This window comes from Hetaerina americana, unplaced genomic scaffold (assembly GCF_022747635.1).
Source record: "Hetaerina americana unplaced genomic scaffold, ioHetAmer1.1.p SCAF_4, whole genome shotgun sequence".
Taxonomy (NCBI): domain Eukaryota; kingdom Metazoa; phylum Arthropoda; class Insecta; order Odonata; family Calopterygidae; genus Hetaerina; species Hetaerina americana.
This window is the reverse complement of record NW_027286985.1, coordinates 93,312,352-93,339,831: the sequence shown is the minus strand read 5'-3', so window position 1 is coordinate 93,339,831 and position 27,480 is coordinate 93,312,352. Positions and strand designations below refer to the sequence as shown.

Sequence of the window (27,480 nt, the reverse complement as noted above, 5' to 3'; positions counted from 1 at the left end):
TTAATGAAATCACTGAAATAGTTCCAAACAGCTGCCAACCTTTAAGTGCAAGATTGTATAACACAAATGTCGCATAATGTTTAATATATTTTTAATATTTCAAGCTAAGCACACACAATGTATACTGATGGCTGCATGCCTCTCACAAAACCACAGGCTTAGAAAATCAAACAACTCACTTCAAAAACAACACGCCCAAACAAAGCCAGAGTGGTTAAGTTATTTTGGAAAAGTATCATTCCTAAGTATGATACCCCAATATTAATCTGGTTACTCTACATAATGTTAATAATCAAACTCTCTTCTGCCATCCCTTCCCAACACATTTGTGGTACTCACGGCCCCCCCTAGATCGGGAAGCATCTCCTGAAAGAGTAGGGTGGAGAAGAGAGTGATTACTGCCGAACAAATATGACTCATATGAAATCTCAAACTCAAAATGAACAGACATGAGCCCAGCTGCCCTCATACCTGAGGCAACGGCTCAAACATTCTAACTTTGTTTACCACCGAACCCAGAATATTATGTTATGACCAACAATACTACCCCAATACCATTGCACTTTCCCCAAAGGTTTATATTAGAACCATTGAACCAGCAGCAACCAGCACCAACGATTCAAATGCTATAAGAACAGGAAAGAAAACAAAAAATGAGGAAAAATGTGTGTACCAGAAGAATGAGCACATTAAGGGAGCACATGTACATGAGAAAAGTTAAAAGGATTACCTCTTTTGTTTTGACAGAAAAACATTGAGCAAGAACTGCACCAACAGATGTCATGCATGAAGATTTGAAATTCGTTTTGTAATGAACTGCATTTAACCTCATCTCCACAAGTCTACCAAAAAATAACTATTAGTATGATACTTGGCATTTAGTAATAAAAAGCTGCATACATTATGCAAAAGTAAATAAAATTGGAACCATAACAAAAGTAAAATGGACCCATTTGCTTGATTACAAACAGATGAACTAGCTGACACTGAAATATTTAATAAGCTTTGAACAACACATAAGGAGAAAAAATTTAAACAAAGATTACATAATAGCTTTGAGGCAGGAAAACTGAAAAAATTTTAAAGCAGACAAATAGACAAACAACTAAGGAATTTAGGAATTCACAGAACTGCCTTAACTTTAATGCTGACACATAACAGAAACAAAATGGAAACTGTTACTGCCTTGCCCAAAAGTATGAAATGCATTGGTATCGTGCTAGAATATGGTTGTAGAGCAAATATGGAAAAGTATTTTGAAGGCAAGTTGAGTGTAAGACAGCATAATAATTACGACACACAAGGAATAACATGCCAACCATATTCTTGGAAACTGTATAAAATATTACAAAAATTTAATTTTTCAATTACACCTCCATGTAATAAATACTTGAACGAAATAGCATAACTCTTTTGAAATTAAACAAAATTATATTCAATTGGGGAACAGATATTGATTATTTCCTTTAAGAATAGAACAAGTGCCTTCCAACAATGAAGTGGACAGCTGAACACAAATTGGCCATAATTTGAAAGACACAGGAGTTTCAAAAATGAATTAAATGCTAACTGATGTTGACTGGTAAAATAATTTTGTACCTCTGATAAAATCATCACAAATAATTGTACCTGCCTCGCATGCTTTTGTAACTCCACAGCAATAAACTGAGTTAAGCGCAATTTCCTGATTTTCAAGTGTTATTCCCTTAGCTATTCGTGACAGTTCATAGTGCCCATCTGCCCCAGAAATCCCAGGGGTCAAACAACCAGAACAGGCAAAAAACACCTAGGTCTGAGTGAGTTTTGATCCCACCTTTGGGTCAACATAAGGTATCCACCAAAATACCAACAAATAGATTGGCTCCAAAGATGATTCCCCAGTCTATTTCTTAATGTTGTCTGTATTAGAAATTTAACCATATTCATAGAGGTATTTACTCAAAAACTGGTCGTTAAGGGTAGAGCTTACCCAATCCAATGCCCTATATGTCATGAGAAATTCACACATGAGTGCAATAAGGGAGTTCCTGCCCCTGGGCCATTATGTTTTCCTAGGAATATCTGGTATCCAAGAAAAATCACACAGCTTGATTGAAGTACCCTGGCACTTCACCCATTCGACTACCTCGTCCCTCAAAAATGAGTTTAAAAAGGAAAATATGGTCGACATAATATTATTAGAGTCAACAAAGGAAGCTTCCTTGTCAATAATGTACTCCCTATGCTCACCAGTGGTTAATCTCTCTTATTTCCAATTACTGCTAGAATAACATAAATATAAATTACACAACATATTTCTGTTTAGGTAAAATTTTATGAAAATAAGCTATGGCCCATATTACAATATAATAAGATAACCAAAGTCCAGAAAGCTGTGCAAAGGAAAAGAGCCATTTAATCCACTAAATGACATTACATGCACACTTGACCCAGATTCACCTTCAAAATATGCTGAAACGAACAATAAAATCGATTTATACATAGGTGTAAAAAAGCAACCCCCAACTCAGATGAATGCAAAATATGTACATTTATTCACTTATTAAATCAGCCCTAAATGGAAACATGGAGTGTAGAAAGGTAAAGCATTGGATGCCCCAAACTTCAATTCATTAATGGGGAAATGTTAGGTGGGCTGGAGAAAGAGAATCAATTAATGGATAAAATTATTGAAGATGCAGGCCCAAGTTTATCTTAAATTAATTAATAAAATATTATTAAATTCCTGGAGGTAAATGAAATAAATGAGCAGTCAGTTCTTTGAGTAAGGGTTGCAGTAATGGTATTTCAATAAATTAGCAGTTGGTATTATTCCAGGTCTACATTAATAGGGTTAGCCAACCAATCCAGGACCGAAGCAATAACTTAGGTAACATGCACAGCATAAAGAGTATTACCTTGACAAAGGTAGGTTCGTGGATAGAAATATGAGTATTACATTTGTGAAATAAAGATCAGAAGTATAATTAAATGGTTGCAATGAATGCAAATAAAAGGGTGATAACCTTTCTGACTCCAGAAACAAACTACTCTCTCTCTATCTAATTCAAACAAGGGTTTAGAACAATGGTCCAGGATACCAGTGATACATGGTAGCTATAGAATTGAAATACATATTCCTAGATATTTTCCCTATTTCCAGAGCTTCTTTCAAAAATCTAACTAGTTTTGATATCCTCAAATCTATCAATATAATAAGTTAAAGATTTGAGCATTATTAAAATATGTCGAATCGATAAGAATAAGTTACCTGTCACCACTCAATAACTTTCAAAGGTTAATAAGCATGAGGGACATGCAGATGAAAACAGATAGCTAAACAATGAAAACCTTGTGAGTGACTAAAGGGCAAAACTATGCCAATGTCATTAACATATTCAGCAGTGTTAGCATTTCTTTTGACATAAGCACAACACTAGAATTGAGCATAAAATGCCAGGAACTTCAAGAAAAATGCTGATGAAGTAGGTAAGCATCAAATGCAGTGAATATTAACTAAATAATTTTTATTGTAAATTTTGGAGGACTGACAGGTCCTTCCCATTAAATTGCCTGATTTTCTATGGTGAATTTTTCACACATTTCCCAGAGACTTCACTTTCATTTCCAGATTTTCCCAAGAGCTCTCACCTATATCAACACCGGTCTGCAATAGGAATGTAAAATGCAAGGCAACCGGGGTTTATACTTTCAAAAAGAAAACATGAGAGAATGTTGATATTTAACATAATATCACGTTTTGCTACAAAACATTTTGACCAAAGCTTCATCCTTATAAGTAATTATTTTTAACTAATTGAAATTAATAAGATTTTTTATCAAAAACTCTTATTTGAGTGACCACTAACAGCAGAGACATAAAGAAACGTACAAACTTTACCCAATCAAACAAAATGAAATTTGTATTCATTAAACTGCGCTGTGGGAAGTCAATATTGCCTATGTCACTAATAGCTTCTACATCTGCAAGAAAAATATAGAAAATGTGCAATAACAAGCATGCAATATGCACAAAGATGAGTTATGTTAAAAAAAACTGAAATGAAATGATTGGCTATGTCATTCCACACCCTTTTATTTAAAAACACAACCAAGGTTTCAACATCGAAACCTGGGTCATGTTTTTAAATAAAGTGTGTGGAATGACAAAGCCAATAATTTCATTTCAATATGTTATGCAAATTCCATTTAATTATGCCAGAGACAATTGTATAAAAAAATTAAAAAATTGATGCAGACAGTGTGATCATCAGTAAATGTCTGTAAACCATTGATAAGGACTCACACTAAGTACACAAACTCGACAAATAATGCTGTGACATCTGATAAACACACAAACACAAATATGCCAAGGTATACTATTAAACACTTATAAGTAATACAATTACTCCCACTAAACAAATACTATTTATTTAGACATCATTGCAGGACAACAGTTAGCACAATTCTAAATATCTAACCCTGGACATCGTAGACTATGATTGTCGTATGTTGAAAGCCCACCTCTATGAGCAGGGTGTGCCCATGTGTAGAAACCCAAATTTCAAACCTTCTAGCTTGAGATTCCCCCCCTCCCCAGAACACCTTGAAACAAATGCTGAAAACCCAAACCAGTGCTCTCTGCTACATAACTTATTCAATGATTCAATCAATGAATTTGGTCATGCTTCAAAGCCTTAATTTGAATATGTAAGCACTGAAATATCCAAAGAACTGTGGGAGATGCCACAACAGTAACTTTTAACAAATACCTGTGGCATTGTATTAATAGCGCTTCATCAAAACACCCTGTTCCTTAAAAGCCCTCAAAATTTTGGAGTTTGAGAGGATGCCTCGTTGGATTAAATGGCTAACATACTCAGCAGGTCATCGAGGGACCCATGCTCAAATCCTGGTGAAGGCAAGTGATTTTTACTAATTGAAACTCCCACATTTACTGAGACAACCATTAGATTGGAATGAATATAACAACCCAAAGCCGTACTCTTAAGGGCACTAATAGGTGGAAATCCACCTATTAGTGCCCTTAAGAGTACGGCTTTGGGTTGTTATATTCATTCCATTCATTCGGCCGTAGTACGTTCTATATCTCTTTAACCATTAATTGTTTTCGATTTTAATAATTATGCCTAAAATGATATTTAGCCCAAGTAGAAAAGTGAGTTCCCAAATCATCACTTACATAATATTATAGTTTTGTTTGAAATGGCCCTGGTTAATAACTGTCAGTTTTATTGCATTTTCTCAGTAAGAAAAACAGATGCAAACAAGGTAAATAAAGAAATATGCATAAAGAGAGTGAAATCCAAACCTTATTTTCCTCAAAAATATACTTTCGAGTTCCTTCAGGCATTATTCATAAAATCTACAGAATTAAGAACCATTTGGAGTAATTTGTAAATGCTGTGCAGTCGGTTATATGCGACTGATTCAATCCCTGATAGAAATCACTCAACGCTACGAAAACCACTCCACTGCCAGGATATAAATTTTAAAGGAAAAATAATAAACATTTCCTCCCTCCACATTTCCTTTCGAAACAATATTTTATTACTATTGGTATTCTACTGTTTAAGGTAGGTCTTGTTTGGAATAAGCCTATACATATGTACAAAAATACATTCCATAAATTTCCCATCCATTTTCATACCTCCAGTTCCTCCTAGGCCTCTAATCATTTCCTTCACACATACATTGAACAGTGCAGTTAATAATGGATTTGCCTCACTTCTCTTCCTAAAACTGCCCTTCGGGAATCTCCATTCCCCACTCACACCCGAGCAGTCAGAGGTATGCGTATGTTGCAGATAAGTAGCCTATGCCTCCAATCTACTCCTATTTTCTGCAATAATTTTGAGAAGTCCACCCACTTCACTACATCATAAAGCCTTCTTGAACTCCATGAAACATTCATCCAGATTATATTCCATGTCCCTCTCTATTTTTCAACCTGATTACTGCCATGGCACCATTGTTTCCTCACCCTTCTCAGAAATCAAACCTATCATCGCCATTGCATTTTCATTAGTACTGCTCTCCATCATCTTGCTGATCATCCTGAGTATCACTTCAAATGCACGTAAAATCAAAGTTATTATTCTATAGTTCTCACATATTGCTGCCTTTCCCTTTGCCGGACATGAAATATTTCGGCCACAATCCTCCCTCATAAATTCTACAAATTAGCCTATAAAAATTACCCTTCCTACATATTCCTTAACTTTTTAAAGTAGTTCCATGAGAATGTTGTCTACCCCCCCTGGGCTTATTTGATTCCAATTCCCATAATGCCCTTTCTAACTAGCTGTCAAGTAAACCCGGAACCAAGCTATATCCTCATCTACGTCATAATCTCCAAGTCTCAACTTTGCTGGCCTTTTGCCCTATTTGTTTCGCGATCTTTCTAAATCATCTGTTATGTAACCCACTGCTTTCTTGTCCTTTTCCTGTTTACTACCACCAGTCTCCATGATACGCCAACACATGGAATACACACAGGAAAAAAAAGGTCCACGAATAGATACCCTCCAAAAATCGGAGGTAAGCACCTTTGGGCACTCCAACCAGGCCCCCCTCCCTCCCTTGGTGAATGGGCTCTTGTCCCTTCCCGCTCTCCCCTCCTATGTTTCTCCCTCCTCCCCCCCGGCCCCCCCGACCTGGTAGTACCCAAGCTCAAGGCGCCTCGAGCAACCATCGGCCCTTCCCTCCTGGCCGCACTCCCACAATTTACCATGACGCGGACCCTCTTGCTATTCCATCCGCCCTTTCTTCCCGACAGTACCCTGCCTTTCGATGTATATTCACCTCAAGATGCCGCGGAGGGGTAAAACATTGGCCGTTAATATAGATCTTGTGTGGGATTGCTGTACTGCTTATCTGTACATTCTTTCAACTAAACATAGCATCCTACAAGTGGAATTCGCCCTTGTCTAGAAAGGTACAATATGATATATAAAATTAATTTCACGCCAAATCGCGCTCGGGGAGACTTAAAAACTAATTCATTCCCAGTTTTCAATTACTCCACCAGAATCGACACATTTATCGGATAACCTTATCGAGGTAAGAAATAACTCAAGAGCACACCGCTAGGATAAAAAATGGCAGGCTTTGTACCAGCAAAATGAAACGGGATTACAATTGCTTCGTATCGAGTTATCAATCTGCCTTTCGATTATGTTTATGCACAAATCCTCTCGGGTGAGTTTTACTACCACTGAACCTGGCTGCTGTGGGAAAAAAATCAGAAGACGACAAACAAGACAGGTATCAACCCCCTCCCATACGCTCACAAGACATTCACAAGAAAGAACAGGCTACTCCATTATTCAACAGGGCCCCCTCATGAGCACATGCCATGCAATCCCCGCCCTTCTTCGCGCGCTTTAAGATCGCGGAACTGAACGATTGTACAGCGAAGTAAACTGGGCGCGCTCGCCGTTCACGGCGTCACGTGTTGAACAAGGCCAAGGAGTTCTTCTACACACATGAATGCTTGAGTGGTTTAATCATCAATTACAAATTGGCCTTACTTAAACAATCATTACATGAATGCTCTAATTATTCAATCCGATGTCAGCTACAATTAGGCCACATTTCAACATCTTGCCCGCACATATTTTCATTCACTCTTATGAAAATATCGTAGACCTCTTGGATGGAAAAGAAGAAAGTCAACGGCGGTGAGACAAGCCACCCGTGAGGAAGGAATATACATAAAAAGGAATAATTACTTGACGCCTGTAATTGTACCGGATTCCAACGACTTTATTAAGTAATTCCGATGCGGCGGATTCGGTGCATCGCGATAGTTGTTACCACCATTACTTACGGGTTTATTTGGCACAGAGCGGGCGGAATTACGTTATTACGTAGAGAGAGAGCGTCAATCAAATTTACGCTTCCTTTAAATGTTTGAAATTTTATAACCCACATTAAGTTATCTGACCGTTAGTAGTATACAAGCAAAATCAACGTCATCTATTAGATCATGATTGCGTAATCGTTTACTTCGGAAGGCGAAAAATATTACGACACTAAAAAATACCACCAAGAGGTGACAGTTATTCACTATTAAATAAGCAGACTGGTTAGATCGCAGGAGACCTATCACTTAATATGTCACAACTTCAGAGGAAAAATTTGCGTAGATTCTATTAAATTTGAACGTATATATTTTCGACGACTTTCTTGCTGACCACTCGTTAAATTGGGCCTCCGATATGACTAGAATCGATTCATTAAACACTCCTTGGTCAATAAATCAATTTCCAATTTAACTTAAACAATGATAACTCCCAAAAGCGAGTGATCGTATAGGTTAACAAACTGAAAACTGCGTAAACGAAAAAACTAGATTACGTGACGCACCCAGCCAATGAGCAACGACTATGGGCGGGAGATAAGTGTTTAATCCAGCGTTTGGCGCGCGCGCCAAGACACCACCACGGTTATTAACTCCCGAGGGTCACCTGCATTCCATGCATTCCAAAAGGAAAAAAACCCTTGGACGTGACCTTGGCCGTAAATAGACTTTTTTCGCTAATGGGTTGATGGGCACATTTTAAGGCTCTTTACCCTGAACTTCCACTCGTTAGATTTCATCTGGAAAGGCAGGCGAACGTCGGAGGCCTTGCCGCCGGCCTCACCGTGGCCCTGTTGAGGAAACACAAAAAAAAGAAAAGGCCCGGTAGAGAATGCCGAGGGGACCCTTTTCAAACTTGACAGGGCCCTCTCTGTCTTTAACCTTTTCACGCCTCTAAAAAACCAACCCACTTCACATTTCCCGCTCTACCGCATCTTATGCGTGAGGTTTATTTCGTCAAGTGTTTTGACGAAAACGTGGTCTCTTCATTTCCAAGATCAATTCAGGGATATGAATTTATCTGGCACACGCAAGAATGCAATTTTATTTTCATGATATGCCGCATGCCAACAGTCTTCACGTTTTTGGCTGCCAACAAACGAGATCCCTGTCAATTAACCCACTGGAAATGTTTTTACTCACTGGGGACGAAAGTGGTAGAGATAACCGCTGGCGTATCTAACCAGGATTTCTTCATCAGGTCTCACCCTCGACCTGAATGGTATTTATCACGCCAATGATTGAACGCAACAGAAACCTATCTATCCACAATATCGACGTCATCGCCTTGGTCTAAAGTGCATCGATCTAAATAGGATATTATCCTTTTCAAAAGGTCAGGAGAACACGGAGTCTTCGAGGTCACCTACAGTCAGTAAAATGCATAGCTGAGTAAAACATTTATTCCTCGATTAAGAAATGATTGCTAGCGATGGCAGGATACGAAAATCTTCCAGCGAAGAACTCTTTACGATTAGCTCCAAATATATAAGAGTAACCGTAGACATTCATACTTTTGATAATGAAATGAAACTCGCACATACAATATATGGCAATAAAGGCAGAGTCGGTATCGTTACTGCACAAAATAAATTTTGATTGAGCAAGTACTGAAGTCATTAATATTAAAAACCATCATAAATTGACGGTTAAATTTTCAAAAATAATGTTAATAAATGGTACACAGAGGCTCTTTGACCTGATTATAGGCATATACTCTTCGTAAACCGACACCGTCCTAAGATTGTACTTCTGCAGAAGCTCTCAAGAAAAGCAAATGAAATCAAAATACATGTATGTTCATAGCCGCGTAAGCCAGCAACATGAAAAAAAGCAGGACTGAAGTCTAACAAAAACTATAATACAGAAGTGAGGAGATAGCGTATCTACTAAGACATCGCATTAACTAAACTACCGGCAGTGTTAAAGGAATTAATCCACCACCAGTTTTATAAAACATGGATGCATAATAATGAAGGCAAATAGTTACATTACGGGATAAATCTACAAGAAGGACAGTAAAAATAAGAAAAAAAGGAGATTATATATACATATTGTTAGGCGTTGCGAAGATGTCAGAATATGCCAAATATTTTGCAGTAGAGCTTAACCATAATAGTGGGGTATCGTCAATGCATTGCTCAGCTTGAAATGATGACACTTTCCAAACAAATGACACAACCAGCACATTTCAACCTACTAGAAACCTCAAAATAGGTCTGAAACTTAAAATAAATTAAGCACTAACAAAATATGAGTTCTAGCTTTTCATTCACCAAACTTAGAAATTCACTAAAAACATTGCAATTTTAGTTAAACGAATTATTTATATGAAATTCGCTCACAAAGATGAGAAAATAACAAAGCAATTATTTTAACCGATGCTCACTCATTGCAATGAATCGAGTAGTAAATTAAGTTTTAAAGGGCTTAAATTGTACCAAACAGGAATAAATAACTACAGTGGTCTTAAATATGTCAGTGTAATAATAAACACCATGCAGAGCCACCATTACGTAATACGTTAAAAGACGGGGCATCCATGGCCCAGGTAAGGGAAAAGGAACTTCAATGGATGGAATTTACTCCACTCATGGTAAGGGAAGGGGAGTCCGCACCTGCCACTTTTGCGAGAAAAAATCAAAATGCACTTGTATACTACATTTCTTCATACAGAAGATGCACAATCATTTGAGGAGAACTGGACTTTAACAGATCAAGACCCAAACCAATACGGAAAAATAGCACAACTTTTAAGTCATGAAATACAAATCAGTAGGTTATCAAAACAAAAATGATTACTGTATAAATCTAAAAAATATTAAAAAGAAAGAAACTGGTATTCAATAAAAAGAATTGTCAACTTCCATTTAATCTTTACGGGTTGATAGATTAATTCTAAAAACAGACTTATCAAATTGTTACAAAATATGTACAATCATTACGCATTACTGAAATTCATTGAAAAATTATTTTTAATAGGAAGTGCAAGTTCTCTCAGAATGCAATAAACCCGTGTTAAGTGAATAACATGCCACGTATGACATGGCATACCATAATTATGAGCACTCCGGACAAAACTGGGGTCAGTAAACCGCAAGCAAATGAACAAATTTAGACAAGAGCAACACATTACATAATCATACAGAGAGCACCCACCTTGTCCTTTTTGTCTTGGCGGGCGTACGGAAAACATGGTATTACGGCAGTCACGCGTGATGCAGACGCAATTTTGCAGGCATTAATCATAATGAGGAGCTCCATAAGATTGTCGTTAACCTCTCCACTTCCACTTTGGACGATGTAAACATCTTCTCCTCTAACAGACTCACCTATTTCCACACTGTCAAAATTCCATCAAATAAAACAACCGAATACATCACATGCCAAAGCACATGTTCAGTATTTAAAAAATGTCATCCCCCAACTTAAATACGTGACTGAACACATGGATGTGTCACCAAAACAAACTTCTACAAGCAACTCGACACATCTACTCGAAATATTATCAATAAAAATTGTATTGCGTCCGACGCAATTGGTACCGGCAAATTACGTTATGGGCCAAAGATTAATGGGAAAGCGAGATTCTAGCTTAAATAAAGAGCAATATGACCTAATGTTAATGAAATATGAGATACTGTTCTTATCTTAGAGGATAAATGCATTTAATGCTTACCAAGTTTCTAAATTGCTAAATTTCTTTGTGACGACTTTTCCTAAATCTATGCCCAATCTATCCACGATTCTCTGGGCCAGGTCCGGATGAGATGTTCCACTAAATACCTTGATGTTTGGCATTCTACTTCGGAGGAAGACACTTGGGGATTCGAGATTTGTTCGCAACAGACTCTTAGCACGAATCGCCTCGGATAGCACGGGCATTACTGCGAAAGAAAAACTCCAATTAGAACTGACCGGAAGTCAAAGCAATATCTTTGACCAATCACAAGCAAGAACTCTAAGATGTCGTCACTTCCTATCCAGTAGAGACGACTGAAGTAGTTGTTGTCATAATTGTGGTGTGGTGTATTGTTTGTAATTTGGCGTAATTTTAGTGGGGCTTCTTTTAGCAAATGACATGATCTAGCATATGAGATTTCATCATGGCGAACATTGCGGCCCAAAGAATAAAAAGGGAATTTAAGGAGGTTATTAAGAGTGAGGAGGTATGATCATGTACAAAGTACTAAAATTGTTAACCATTCTTTTCGTTGTCTTGGAAGAATGAGTGACAAGAAAAAATTTAATTACGAGAGCAAAGTTTTACTCTTATTTTTTACTCTGCTCGTACTTGCTGTTGTGGAAAATGGAAAATTTAATTTTATTCTTAAACTATTCCAGTGCAGAGCTCAAATATTGTCGACATTTGATGTTTTATAATATTTTTACTATTAAATACTCACCCGTTTCCATTTTTATATTATGCCCGTCCTAATTTCTGGAGTATCAGATAATAATGATACAGCTTAAATGCACAATTCTTTGTAAGCAGCAATGAGCTCATTTGTCATAGCAGCGTTACTCTAGTCATCTTGCAAAACCTGGGTCAGAAGTCGTGAGATAGCGTTATGACTATTGCCTCATTTGTGTTAAGATTGACGTATTGATTGGTATTCCTAGGAGAAACACATGTGGTTTATGCAACTGTACGGGCTACGGTTGTACTTAAAAGTACTCGACAGATTAACCCCAAGTATTAAAAGTTTTAATAGTTATTGTCTGTTGTACCTACATAGATTTTTACCTTTATATTGGAATAGTACAGCTTATTCTGGTGCCATTATCTTAATTTAATAATTTATTATGAATTACAAATAATCATATCCTATATTTAAAGAGGATGGATGTTAAAGATCTCCTAATGGGAGAAAAATCATGATTTTCCATCCAGGTAGCAAAATGTGCCATTAAAGTGGAGCTTGTCAACGATAACTTTACCGAATTAAAAGGTGAAATAGCAGGACCACCGGATACCCCTTACGAGGGTGGAAATTTCATATTAGAGATAAAGGTTCCGGAGACGTATCCCTTCAATCCCCCAAAGGTATGTGTCATTTTGTTTGTGTGTAATCATTTCCTCACATTAGTGTTGCGTTTGGAATAATTTATTTCCAAAGCAAATTTCTTTCATTTGTTTCTCTTAGTACATATGTGAAATGTTATAGCACCATTCGGGTTGAGATGAAAATGCTATTTAGCTTTGTAATCTATTTTTTAAAAGGTTTTTCTTAACTAGATTTATTGCGTGTAAGCTTGCAATTACTACTCATCCTTCCCTGGTAAATAACGGAGTTTGTGAACATCACATGCTTCAACAGAAAGTGGGTTTTGGGGACCAATATTATCCCTTTTTTAAGGGTGCGCTGTGGACAATTGAGGGATTCCATGCATTATGAGTAGTATTTTTTCGCTGCAAGGTTTTGTATGTTGGTTAACGTATATTTGTCATCGGTGTCATACTTATCAGCCAAATTTTAACGCCTTAGCCATTGTTTCAAATGTATATTGGGTGTAAAGACTATTCTAGAAAGTTGTTTCTATTTTTTTCAAAGTATATATGGCCATTTAATGTGAAATTTCATTTTTTAGGTTCGATTTATAACCAAAATATGGCATCCAAATATATCCTCTGTCACAGGAGCCATTTGTTTGGATATCTTGAAAGATCAGTGGTAAGTCCAGTTTATTTTTGAAAATATACTCACGTATAGTTCACCCAATGAAACTATTGCTGCAAAATTTGTATCTTGCAGCTATAGTTTCAAGATTTGTTTAATTTGTGAGGGTAGAGCTCAACTTGCATGAAGCTATATTAGGTGTGAGAAATTCTTACAGAGGGCAAGGGGGCTCATTCTTTCCCTGTGCTGGCTGTGGTTTCCAAGATCTTGTGCCCCCAAATACAGCTGGGGTAAGGTTGAGGATGCTCAGTGGCATTACATTGAATGGAACTGGGTACTCGAGTCAGTAGCCCAGTTCTCTACATACTAGATTAGCAAGCTCCCCTTGGAATTGCCATTTACTATTCATCTTCAACCTCATGTGGTTAATTTTTTGAGTACCTTTAAATGTGAAATTTTATAGCCCCAGTGCTGCTTTCTTGTTGCCACAAAATGTTACAGGTTAGCTAAATCTCACTGAAAAAATGTTAACCACTCACTGCTAGCTAGCAAATGAAGTTTCCTAAAATTACATAATTTATGGCCTGTGCTCCAAGACATTTCTCTGGGAATTATTTTGGAAATGTATTCTAAAGCCAAGCTTGTCGGAAGGTTCCTATTCTGATTGAAAATGGCAAATGTCAGTATTTCTTCATGCAGAGACCCAAAAACCAAAAATTGACCAGATTTCTCCAGGGTTTGAATGTGTCATCTCTCATAAGGAATTTCGATAGCCTCATTAGTAATCCTCACGCCAAAATCATAAGGGTATAAAGAAAAGAAAAATATGTCATCCATGGCCTAAGTTTATTTGAATGATTTCTTTCCTTGCCACAGCTCGCTGCCGTAGTTTAAATCCATTATTGACTGTATAGTGGGTGAATAGGAATGGAGCATAAAATGGGTGAAAATATAATGGCTGGTGGGGTTAGTGATAGATAATTTTAAGAAATTATCACTAGCCCATGTGTATGGTGAACTATTTATCATTTAGAAGTTTTCACTGGTCAGTATTATTTAATGTTGGCCAAATGGTAAGCTATCACCAGATTTTCATTGAGTTATCAGTTTTGATGTGATAAATACTGTCAGTGATAGTTTGCCTAAAGTCCTATTTATTGTAAGGTTGGAGCTATCACAGGAATTTTTTCCAGTGACTAGTCAGATGCAATGCTAAAGAAAGTACATCAGTTATGATTTGATACAGATATACAACCTGCTTAAAAGTGTATTTTTTAATACGAGTTTTTCTGTTTCAGGGCTGCAGCAATGACACTCCGTACGGTTTTACTCTCCTTGCAAGCACTATTAGCAGCAGCTGAACCTGATGATCCTCAAGATGCAGTCGTAGCAAAGCAGTTTAGGGAGTGTCGCGAAATATTTTGGCAGACTGCAAGGCATTGGACACAAGTTTATGCTGGAGGTCTGTACTTGGGGAGAACCCATTTTATCCATTTGATAAAAGAATGTGAGGTGTGTTCAATGGTGGAGCTCACTAAACACAATCCAAGATGCATGTATGGTGCATGGATGAGTCATTTTCATGTATATTTCATTCTGCATTTACTGTGTGATCGGCACTACCTCTCTTAACTGAAGCAGACATTGTTGGGCATAGAGCAACTTGTTGAAGTATTTTTTTATAATATTAAACTAAGCCAATCATTTTATTTTTAGGTCCTAACCATAGTCCTGAACTAGAAGCAAAAATACGCCGTCTAATGGACATGGGTATAGAAGAGCACACAGCACGTGTGGCCCTCTCCTCATATGACTGGAATCTTGAAAGGGCCACTGAGCAGCTCTTCGGTTAGGGATTTTAGCTCCGAATGTGACTTATGTTTAGGAAGTTGATAACTTCCAGATATCATGCCTGCCATGTAAGAATTTGGGGAACATCTCCAGATGCATGAAAATTAATGCGATTAGAGATGGTATCATCTGTCATTAATTTTACTGGAGTGTTGATGGCATGTTGCTGAAAGAAGAGTTAACAACATATAAAATAGACTGTGATTAATCTGAGTGGGTAATAATGCTTCAAGGCAAAATTGAATTAAATGAAATTTTACAGTGTTTTAATTGAACTGGGCATGTGAAAGAAATTGAATAATAAACTTTGTAGACATTTCTACTATTGCAATGAGCAGATTGATTTCACAATGATAGGTTAAAGAAATGTCATCCTTGAGTGTGATACTTTCTTATTACAATTATTGGATAATTTTGCTCTATTAAGTAGACGTCTCACCTAAATGTTTTTAATTCAATGTCCATGTTATTGGATTCCTACCAAATTTCCTCACTTTTCACAGATTATACATGGTTATATGAGCATTGCTTGCCACTGAATGGGAATCATTGTTATTTTTTTTGCTAAGTGATTATCAGTTTCCCCAATCGCCTTATCATACATGATACATTCCTTCCCCACATGATTCATTTACCTTGCATTTATTAGCTGCTGTGAGAAAGCTTATTTTCCAAATGCTGTGTTGTGTGCTTCAATCAGGAAAAGGTGGCTGAAATGTCTAATTGCTACTCTGTTCAAGCGGGATGGGTTTTCCAAATTTGCCTGGAATTTTCATTGTGCCTGAATTGCTTCCTTGGAGTTTTTTATGGCTTTAACTGGATGGTTAGAGAACACAGATTAAGAAAAAAAATGGGTGGCAGTATTTCACCCCATCTCCCATCGAGTGAGGAGACATGGAGGGTAGATTTACTATCATGGTTAATGGAAGAATTTTTAATCTTGATGGGTCCTGTGTACTATATTCTTAAATATCTGTTGGAAAATGCCTAAGTTGAATTATTTCAAAATTCCTAATATGTCTACTAGGGTTGTGATATGATAAAGTAATATTTTTAGGTAGCAGCATCCTCCATATTGCAACTGTAAATCCTATTTCCAGAGGATTATTTAATTTGGCTTAGGATATTCTATGCATTGTAAATTTTGAAATGTTTGTAAAAATTTCTCACCAAAAATGCAGTCACATGAATAGAAATTTGTGTCAGTGGTAACAGCAATAACCCTTTGGTAATCATGTGAAGATTATTTAATTTATTAAAGTAAAAATATAATATAATGTTTGTAACTATTTCATCTCCTATCTCCCTTAATGAACTCTTTTTTCCAAACTAATATACTGTTGGCTGTTTGAATTTGGTAACATCACATTTTTGAACTTCTCTAGTGTTTTACAATTACTTTGAAATTAAAATGCGTGGATTATTTGTTAAATGTGTCATATTATCTGGATTGATGAGTGATATAAGAATTCATTTTCCTTCCTTTTTCATCTTGAAAAGTATGCCGTTTCAAATTATGAATAATCTTATAGTAGCACTTGGGAGTGCATTTGTAATGTGTTGTAGAAATTCTTTCTACCAAGCTCAATTTGAGGTATCACTGATTGTGATTCTTTGGTACCAGATCTTCCTGGGAAACTAACCGGCACAGGGAAAGGATCTGGGCCCCCCTTCCCTGATGTGTGAATTTCACACGCAGTCTGGCTTAGTACTGGGTGAACTCTACCAAACCGACCTACGGGTTGATTACTGTCTTTATGATTTTTATATCTATATATGTATGTGTATATTATATATATATATATATATATATATATATATATATATATATATATATATATATATATATATATACGCACACATTCAAATGCAAAAAACTCACAATATGGCAAATGTACTTCAGATGTCCTTGTTTTTTCTGTGTTTCTTTGTTTGAGTATTTTATATATATATATATATATATATATTCAAACAACAAAGAAATACAGAAAAAACAAGGAAGGGTATTGTTAAATTTTTGGTAGCAACACCACCGCCTCCTGCGGGCAGAAGGAACTGAGGAGAAGAATCCACGAGAAGAAGACGCTGTATGGAAGGGTAAGGCAGGGAAAGTATGATATTAGCATGGAAGATTATGGGAGAGAAGGGGAATAAATGTCTATTGATCCCTGGTTCATTCCAGGAGTCAAGGAGCCAGATGTATGCCTGTTCTACTGTCCTGAGTTAGAGTGGAGTGTGGGAGAGATGCGAGAATAGAATCACTATAGTATTTATCAAAGGGAGTGTTATGGTGGGAGGTGTCCTCTGGGATCTATTTAACAACTTAATGCAGGCAAGATTGAACATGATAGTCCCTTTTTCCAACTAACCTTGATACATAGATACATTAAATACCCATGCCCTAGGTGGAGGCAAACCTACCTAGGTGGGAATCGAACCCACTTAGGTGTGTAAAATAGTTGATGGGTAAGGACGTTACCCCGCTGCCACTGGGGCCGATGATTGGGAGCATCCCAAAAAAAAGTGTTTGCAAGAAGCCCAGTGGTTATTAATCTATATCATATAATACTTTACTTCCCTCTACCTATCATACCTTCATTTCCCATGCTGAAGGCCTGCCCTCCCTCTGACATCTCTCTATGCCACTCACCTCGGTGGCCTTCGACTGAATTTTTCCACCACCTAGCGACTCTCGTCCTCACAAGAATGATTTTCCTCCAAAGCTGTTTTTACAGACAAATCAAAAGCACAGCAATGGGAACGAGGATGGTGCAATCATAAGCCAATCTCTTCATGGGTCACTTTGAGACCTTCCTTAATAGCAATCCTTCTAACCTCTTCCCTGGATCCACCACATAGATGACATTTTTATTCGTTGAACCCATGGCTCTTGAGTCCTTCAACAATTTCTTATTGGTCTTAAATTCCTTCATTATTTAATTCGCTTCTATTTCAGACTTCGCCATAAACTTTCTTGTCACGGACAGCTCACTTCACAACAACAAATTCACTACTTCAGTACATATCAAACACTCTTATCATCAATAATACCTATATTTCACTAGCTGACACCCTATTCACACCAGATGCTCAATTATCAAATCTCTCTCTTATCTGCAGACGCCAGATTGGCAATACTACAGCCTCCAACAAATTCCTTTACACCATAGAAAAACAACCCTATATCTCACACATGACTCAACATTAGCACTACCTATTTCCCAGGATCCCACAGACTGAAAACCTTTCTCAGAGAACTTTTCCCTATTTTAAAAGATAATGACACTACCTCATCTCAACTGCCCCAATGCCCCTCACGTGCATACAGGTGACCCACCAATCTCAGAAACATTCTGAGATCAACCAACTTCCCCTTGAACCTCATCTTTCCCCTACTTGCAACCACCCCAATGTAAAACATGATCGCTCATTGGATCTGCTCCCAACATCCTTTCATTGCCTCCCCTCTTCATTACCACGCCAATTGCCGCTCCAAAAAAGTAATCCATCTTTTGACATGCAAACAATGCTCATCTTTCTACCCAGGCGAATGCATTACGTATTCCCATGTCAATCTGCATGAAAAATTGGCATTATTCCTGTAATACTGCTACTCTCCCTTCTCACCTGCCTATCCCTTCTCGCACAAATTGCCACAACATTTCCTTGGACCAGTGTTTCTCCCTAACCATCCTAGAATCTTTCCCTGATTCAGCCACCAATATTGGGGATGAGAACTCGTTGAGTGGGCATACATATTAGTATTCTGATTGTTTGAATTTCCCCATTTGAACTGTCCCTGTTAGAGCCTTACCACTTTCCTCCCCCCCTACCAGGCATGCCTGTTGCTACCCCCTGCCACAGCCTTCCCATCCCCTCCACCCAAAACCTAGCCTGACCTACACGGTGCGATACTTAAATCTGGACAAATTTGAATTTCCTGCCATATCGTAGTTCTACTAAAGGTAGCGATTGGTGTTCTTGAAAGCTATAGGCATCTAGTAAACAGCAATGCCCTCAAAATGGCCCAGATGTTACACACAAGTGCGGAGAACATTCAAAGAGCTGTTATAAGTGTTTACACTGGGCATTATATTTCGAAATAGATCGATTCTTCTGGTATTCCAGATCAACTGTTCACGATATTTTGCTTAGTATAATGCTTCAGAGAAGTCTGGGCACTAACCCGATGAGGAAATCTCATTCAAGGAAACTCATGGTTGTGTGGATTTAAGCGCTGCACTGTGTAAGTACGGCCGAAATATCTTAAATATGAGTATTCTTTCAAGTGTTTCCATGCATATTTTTGTATATATATCGTTGATGTAGAAGCACTCCCGAGAGCAATTGAACACTCGGATGACACAATGGTACACAAAAATATAAATAGAAAAACACACATTCTAAAATAAATAAACCAAGTTTATTTATTTTAGAACTAGCTCGACAAAAGTAGATTTTGGCCTTTACATCACACAATTAACAAAAGTAACAATGGACAAAATTACGAACACCTAAGCCCTAGGTGGAGAAAAACCCACACAGGACTAACCCAAGATCCTTGGGTTGGCAGACGAGGACACTACCCTGCTACCACGGGTCGGCAAAGCTTTAAGCTTTTGGCCTTCTTTTAGGCCATATATATACTATATGTTTGTTTGAGGAACAATCACACCAAGACAGTACCAGAGTAAGTGCTTCCAATATTTTACATAAATTGCGTTAAAATTCATATATATATTTATAGGATATTTAATATTAGGAGAAGACTTGGATATGTACTTTTCCGGGAATTTTTAAGATCAAAACAATATTTGACAAACAGGTAGCAGTACATAATTAATTAAGATTTCAATTAGGAGTGAGAATACACTGTCGTATCCTTTCTCTAGCCATTATATAATATACAAACGTATATTAATATTTAAGCCCACATCTAGGAAGATGCTTTGTGCTGTGTGAAAAGCTGCCACAAAATTCAGTTCTCAGATTTTTTCTTTAATAGTTAACTTTCAAGGTGCATATTTCTTTAGTAAATTGTAACTGCAAAATTTGATTCTAATTATTTCTTTAAGTGGCAACTTTGAAAGTGCATCAATTTGTTTCTTCAGTGTTCCTTATGCCTGGCAAAATCTAGATATGTTGCCCACAAGCCACCGCTTGGGTGTATGGCAGGAGATAATTACACAACATCAAAACTTAAGATTTTAACTTTTAGTTACAATATAGAAAATATAAAATAATTAAATAATGTAGATCATATCAAATCCATGTACATGCACTACAGCATCTAAGTTAGAGCTCTAGGAGTCATGAGAATGCACAAGCCACCTTCCACAGCAGCAAATGTCATCTATTCAGAAGGGTGACATACTTAAGGCCATATGACTTTTATTTTATTAATTAACGATCTTATGATAAACTTCAGCAAAAAAGATTCTTTTCAGAGCAATTTAGGCCTGATTAGTGCAAATCCAAAGGAGATACAGAAAATATTAAATATTGTCATTGTTGGAATTTTCCAAGAATTTCCAAAGCTTATATATAGTTTTACTAATAATGTAAAAAGCTTTGAATTTTTTCCCATTTTTAAGGATTAGAGTCTATGAAGATTTTGTCTTTGGGTTAGAGTTTGTTTTTAGCTTCTAATAATTTACTTGTTTCATCAATCGAGTTCAAATTTTTAATGGTTGTGGCAATAATTTAAATACTGCTGGACAACATTATCGATGTTTTCACGACTGCCATGCCACAATTAAGTTCAAATTAATTTCTAAATTCTGGGATGATGTAGTCCTGGGAATAGACCTCTTGAACTACTGACTGGAGTGTCTCGTTTCAGTTCCAGGTGATGCTGCTGGATACCCTCAGCTTCTATCAATCTGCATGGTAACTGCTTGGGTGTGTGGCAGGGAAGATTCACTTAGCGCATGACATCAAAAATTAAGTATTTCTTCATTTTTAGTTACAATGTATGAATGTAAAATTTCTGGTTTTGTTTTCTACGAGGGAGAAACATGATCAAGAAGCAAGATGATAGTTGTGCCTTTGGAGCATTGTGCATTCTGATGACCTTCAGAGCTTTGCTGGCAGGACCAATGACAATTGCTCCTGGCAGGGTCACCCATGCCAGATAGGTCGAAGATTAGGGGCCAGATAAAAGGTTGTCTGCACCATATCTGCTCCTCAGTGAGACAGCTGCAAAGGTGTCTCACCCATTTGGGTGAAACACCTTTGCAGCTGAGTGATGGCACCTTTGGCCATTGAGTGATAGCATCACACTGAAAAATCTATTGAGGAAGGCAACGGGAAACTATCTCAATTATTATTCCCAGGATTGCTATGATAGTCAATACAGAAAAAATGATTTCTAGCATTCTAAGCCCAATCGGCTGATTGGGCTAAGAATGCCCAACCCAACGTGTGTTGTGCCTGGCAAAGGGCATTGGTATACACAGAAAATGCCAGGTGACTCAGAAAGGTATCTGGTAGATTGTATCATGGTTAGGCACAGATTTTGGAACAATATGATCAATTCGCACAGGATTCTGGGAGCGGAATCAGACTCTGATCACAATTTAGCTGTTATGAAGTGTTGAGTCTGATTCAAAAAGAAAAGGCAAGAAAAAATGCAAATATATATCAACAAGGGATATTGAAAGCCGCAAAAGAAACTATAGAACTGTTAACCCCACAGATCGGGGATGCGGTCCTTCGGCTTGGGTATTATGTTGCTGATTTTTCTTGCCGTGGAGAACCTAGTTGTAATATTATGCTTTCATAGTAGCTTATTTTTCTTTTCAGCCGTTACAGCGATGTATGTCATGCCTCATGCACGAAGGTGTATACGAGATAAAGTGCACGTGTGGGAAGTCTTATGTTGGCCAAACAGGATGGTACACCAGATGCAGGACCAAAGAGCACCAAAGGGCCACAGATAAAAAACAGTTCCGACTCTCAGCAATTGCCGAACATGCATGGTCGGAACCTGGACACACGATCAATTTTGATTTAGCAAGAGTGCTGGCAAGAGAAGGGCATTATTTCCAGACTTATAAAGAAGCAGTTAAAATAATGAAGAATCCAAACAATTTCAACCGTGAGGACGGCTACACCCTGGCTCCCACATGGAAAGGTTGATTCCCATTGGCCGCCAAGAAAGAGCCAATCAGAGAGCTCCCGGCCAGCCAGCGTCTCCTATATAAAGCGGCCAAGAGGAGTTAATCCTAAAACGGGGTTTCCGTATTGTATTTCTTTTATTATGTTTCCATTATATTTTATAGACATTCTTGCCCGATGTTACTTTACAGAAATAAAAACCTTGAAAACTGAAACGATGCTAATCACTTCGACCTGAAGACGCCTCCAGGACTGGAGGCGTAACAGTTGTCCATCAACTCACCTACGAGATGATAATTCCCGGAAGCAGTATGAATTCATCAAATAGATGTCGCGGACAAGTAAGGATTCATTTAAATACCTATTATACCGGCTTGAGGTGTTAAAGGGAAAAGGACAAGGAAACCATAGATTACTGATAAGATGATTTGAAAAATATATGAGAAGAAAATGGAAGAATGTAAAAACAGAAATAAGAAAGTACAAAGAGATAAATAATACATTGAGATGGATAATAAATAGAGCATGGTTGAAGATGCAGTGTGAGAAAATGGAAAGTTTGCAGAGGAAGGGTTCGATATAAAGGAAAGTTAAAACACTGTCGGGAAGTAAGAAAGGAAAAGTCTGTGTTAATAATTAGAGATGCCCACAAAAAAATAGTAGTTGAGCAAGAAAAGATCTTGGATACATATAAGACCTGTATGGTAAAGACCTTAGGCCAGCAAGGTTAGATATAAAAAGAGAATATGACGTAGAAGAATATCTTAGATCCAGGCATACTCGACAATGAGATAGAAAGGGCATTAAGGGAAATGAAGTCTAACGATGTAGTAGTAGTAGTATTTAGGGGAGGCAACCAACAGCTGAGGTCATTTGCACCATAAGTGTTGGGCAGGAAAGGATGAAGGGTGGAAAGAAACCCGGCATTGGCATTAGCCTAATCTTTGCGAAAGGCACCAAGGGGTCCGTACCTTAACGTCCCATCTGATGGACAGCATACTCACTCAAAATGCCCTCCACAAAGCACCTCAAGTAGGGATCGAGATACCACTGAAAAATATTCAACACCACTGGGATTAGGACCCAGGCCCTCTGGGTGGGAAGCCAGTACAATAGCCACCGTACCATCTCGATCCCCATCTAACCATGTCGTGTGGAAGTTACAAAAGGTTAGAAAAATGTGGGAAGAAGTGTTTTTATGGACTAAGTAGTATTTATGAGAGAGGAATCTAACTAGAAGACTATAGTTAGTTCATATTCCAAAAAAGGTAAACGCTACATTATGCGATGACTACAGAGCAATAATTTTGATTTTGCACGTAGCAAAAGTGGTCCTCAGGACCAGAAACAAGAGGATGGAGAACAGGGTCAATGATTAGTTTGGGTAGGAGAGGCATGAGTGATGCCATTGCAGCAATGAGACCACTAATCGAGGGAAACATAGAATATAATCAGGACGTATTTGCCTATTTTGAAGATTTTGGAAAGCCATTTGAGTGGATTAGGAAAAACTAATTAATGTTTGCAGAAAATAGGAGACCAATCTGCAACCTGCACATGTCTCATACTGCTCAGGTGCATGTGGGGGACTGAGAGTCTGGATGGGCAGTGTAAGGCAGGCCTGTCCATTCTCACCAGTACCATTCAACGTACATGTGGAGGAAATGATTAAAGAGGCTTGGGAAGAACTGAAGATAACAATAGAAGTCTGCAGGGGATTCGTAAAATCAGTTAGGTTTACCGATGACCAAGCTCTAGTTTGTTAGCCAGCCAAGGGCTTGCAAGCATTGCTGAATGAATAGGAAATTCAGTGTGATAATTATGCAATGAGAAAAAATATGGAAAAAATAGTTTAACGTTAAAATATGAGGGCAAAAACTAAAGCAGGGGGAACAGTTTACATATCACGGAAGTGTTTTGGACCAAAATGGTTATTTATAGTAACAGGGACATAAGGAGAAGATTTGCATAAGGCAAAGATGCTTTCACGAGGACAGAATTGATGACAGGGACATTGAGTTAGGCCATTATGAAAAAGCAGGTCAAAACTTTGATATGAAGCATAGATATGTATGGCACAGAAACATGGTCACTGAAGTAGTAGGATAGATATAGATTGGAGGCTTCCTATTCAATACTTCGGTGAATATTTTCATGAAACGACTCCTACATTCAAATACTACAAATATCGCCTCTTCCAAATGCCATTATTGGGGTAACTAGTGCTAGGAGGACCACTTAATTTCAAGGTTCCTATTCGAGACAAAATTCTGCCTCTACCCAGATTTTTTTCGTGAGTAGTTGGAATCTGATGAGATACTTTTTGTGAATCATTCTACTTCATTGCACATGCCACTTGTATTGCTTAAATCGGCCCTGCTATAGCTTGGCTGTTTGGAAGGCTCTGCATTTACAAGTCATCTACGCCAAACACCAACTGGAGCGCAATCTTAAAGCTAGGTAAAGCAAACTTCAATGTAATATAAAGTTATCAAATTCACCTACTCTGTGATGTAGGCAGATAACAAGTGCTGCACCATTTATCACACCATCAGCAGGTTCCATTTGTGCAAACCAAAAGGGCTTGTAGCAATGAGAGTGAACCTACTCCAAAACGGCTTAAGATGGTTCAATCAGCCGGGAAGGTGACGGCGACTGTTTATTGGGATTGTAATGGAATTGTGTCAATCTTCAAAAAATTAAAATAATTATCTGAGAGAATTGCACATCATTGCTTGACAAACCAAAGGCAAAAATTGAAAATCAACAACTGCATTCAAAGAAGAAAACAGTGCTTTTCCAACAGGACAACACACCTGCTTACACTTGGGCAGTCGCCATGGTTAAAATTCATGAATAGCACTTGTTATTAGTTAACCATTCACCATATTCAGCACATCGAACCCCCAGTGACTTTTCTGGTTTCCTAATCTTAAAAGTATCTCTTGGAGGACAGATTTTCATCGGATAAGGAGGTTATTGTATACAAAATGCATATACCTAGGAAAGATGTCAACACTATTTTGAAGGGTTAAAAAAGTTACAGCATTGCTGGAAAAAGTGTACTTACTTAAAGGAGACTATGTTGAAAAGTAAAAATATTTTTGAAGAAAAAATGTCTTACTTAATTGTTAGGTCGGAAACTTTTCGGATAACCCTCATAATGCCTATTCAAGTCTTATTAGTCGCAGGCCTATAAGCAAGTCTTTACACAGTTGGCTCTCTTTTGGATTCTAAGTAGCATCCAAAGGTAGTGTGTTTTCCTTCAGATCCCAGACCCAATCCTTTTAAAAAACTACGGTTACCACCTTTTGGTTACCTCTTTCTTATGAAAGAACAAAATTAAAATTTGTCATTGAGTGAACAGACAGCCCAGAGACAAATTATCTGAAAAATGTTTTAAAAAAGTACTTTCTAGAAGAAAACAATCAAAATTGCATCAAGTGATATTTAATTTAGGAAGGGTATTGTTAAAAAAAAATTTGTAGTTAAAAGGCAATAATCACAAACAAATGGTCATTCTCTTTTGTCCATGACTTAACCTCAAAATTGTACGGAGTATAGTGATGTTTGTTTTGAAATTTTTGTGGCCATGATATTATATTAGTGTGAGTACAAGTATTTTGTGCAATTAGAAGTGAGAGAAATGGCAAATACCAGCCACGGATGAAATGTCACTGAAATATGAATTTCAACTGAAGAAAAGCATTAACTCCACTGAAAAAGAGAATGAAAATCATCATATGTATGCAATGTTTAGAAAATGGAATTAAGAGCCCTAGTAGTAGTCATTTTTATTATTATTAGTTAGATGCCCTTCCGACAATTGTGATATCGTTAATGTTTGTTTGATATCATTCAATGTTCAAGTTTAATAAAAATTAAAACACGGATAATGTGGTAAGTTGCCTTGCTTCTTTGAAGTTCCTGTAAAAGCCAAACATCCACTGCATTACATATTTTATTAGAAAATACTTTATGGACATTTGCCAATGCTTATGCAATTTATTTATCATTTGGAACATAATAATAGCAAAACAAGAATCTATTTATTTATAATTATTGAATTTTATCAAGTAATTTTATTTTTACATACATAATTAGAATGCTAATGGGAATACCAATAAATGAGTGGGAAGTATGGCACAAACGTCACAGATTTGTTTAAGATTAATACTTGTCATTTTGAGAGTAAATAAAACCACTAAGAGACTTGGTTATAATTCAGAACTTAAAGAGAAAAAATGAAATACATATATTCATTCGGAAGGTGTTGCAGAGTGAACATTGATTTAAAAAGTATTCTAAATGGAGGCAATTAGGAAATATTCACACAAGATGGATTACACATTTCATAACATAAAAAATGAAATGGATGATTTTGTCACGTTTTTCACCAATGAACTATGAAATGAACCGTCATGAGTTATGGTATGAAAAATTGCCTAACGTTAAGTTATGCTACCTGCACTACAATTGTAACTAGCTGCAAGAGGTCAATCCTGGTTTGCATGTTTTGCTCATAAATACACTCAGAATCCTTGAGAAAAATCTGATAATAAGAGTCCACGGTATTACCAGATCCTAAAATTGATTCACAGTAGAGGGTAAACCCCCAATCAAAACCTCATTTCTCTCCACCAAAAAGATACAAGTATCGCTATCCAATCCATGAATGAGCGATTAACCACTATCAAACATTCTCCAGACCCTGAAATTTAGTTCATTCGGAAAGTTTAAGAGCATTACAAAAATTAAATACACTGACAACTTAAGCACAAAGTAACTGTACTGCACCTACCACAAAGAGAAATTGCTGCAACCATCGATGATATTGGCACATGGGAGTATATGGTAGATGGTATTTCTGATATTCCTCGTCAGGATCTCAAAAATGGTATTAAATCACAAAAAAAATAGTCAAAATTTTATCCAAAATTAGAAAAACATAAATATTTTGTTTCTAAGGAAAATAAAAATTGGGAGTTAGTGACCAGTTACTTTTTAAACAGATTTTAGTGCCTT

General features: G+C 37.2%; 2 protein-coding genes across 4 annotated transcripts in view; one reads left to right on the top strand and one right to left on the bottom strand.

The window, feature by feature from the left end:
* Prps (phosphoribosyl pyrophosphate synthetase) overlaps positions 1 to 12,334 on the bottom strand; it is a 33,751-nt gene extending 21,417 nt beyond the window's left edge. The window contains exons 1-4 of one of the 3 annotated variants that reach the window (XM_071590014.1): positions 12,271 to 12,334; positions 11,544 to 11,751; positions 11,024 to 11,207; positions 8,578 to 8,655 (exon numbers count right to left, since the gene is read on the bottom strand). In XM_071590014.1, the coding sequence (XP_071446115.1) occupies positions 8,578 to 8,655; positions 11,024 to 11,207; positions 11,544 to 11,751; positions 12,271 to 12,280 (480 nt within the window). In that variant the 5' untranslated portion in view covers positions 12,281 to 12,334. Of the gene's footprint in view, positions 1 to 339; positions 367 to 8,577; positions 8,656 to 11,023; positions 11,208 to 11,543; positions 11,752 to 12,270 lie in introns of all 3 variants that reach the window. The other 2 variants (XM_071590015.1, XM_071590016.1) reach the window with 2 other exon arrangements.
* Positions 11,838 to 15,661, top strand: Ubc4 (ubiquitin conjugating enzyme 4). Its single transcript, XM_071590017.1, has 5 exons — positions 11,838 to 12,033; positions 12,759 to 12,911; positions 13,457 to 13,539; positions 14,784 to 14,947; positions 15,202 to 15,661. The coding sequence occupies exons 1-5, from the start codon at positions 11,971 to 11,973 to the stop codon at positions 15,336 to 15,338; spliced, it is 600 nt and encodes a 199-aa protein (XP_071446118.1). The 5' UTR covers positions 11,838 to 11,970; the 3' UTR covers positions 15,339 to 15,661.
* The last annotated feature ends 11,819 nt before the right edge of the window (positions 15,662 to 27,480 follow it).

Bases quoted from the DNA above. Each gene is read 5' to 3' on its own strand.
- Ubc4 (XM_071590017.1), top strand. From the start codon at position 11,971: ATGGCGAACATTGCGGCCCAAAGAATAAAAAGGGAATTTAAGGAGGTT. The intron at 13,540-14,783 runs GTAAGTCCAGTT...TTTCTGTTTCAG, and splicing joins GATATCTTGAAAGATCAGTG to GGCTGCAGCAATGACACTCC. The intron at 14,948-15,201 runs GTCTGTACTTGG...TTTTATTTTTAG, and splicing joins GACACAAGTTTATGCTGGAG to GTCCTAACCATAGTCCTGAA.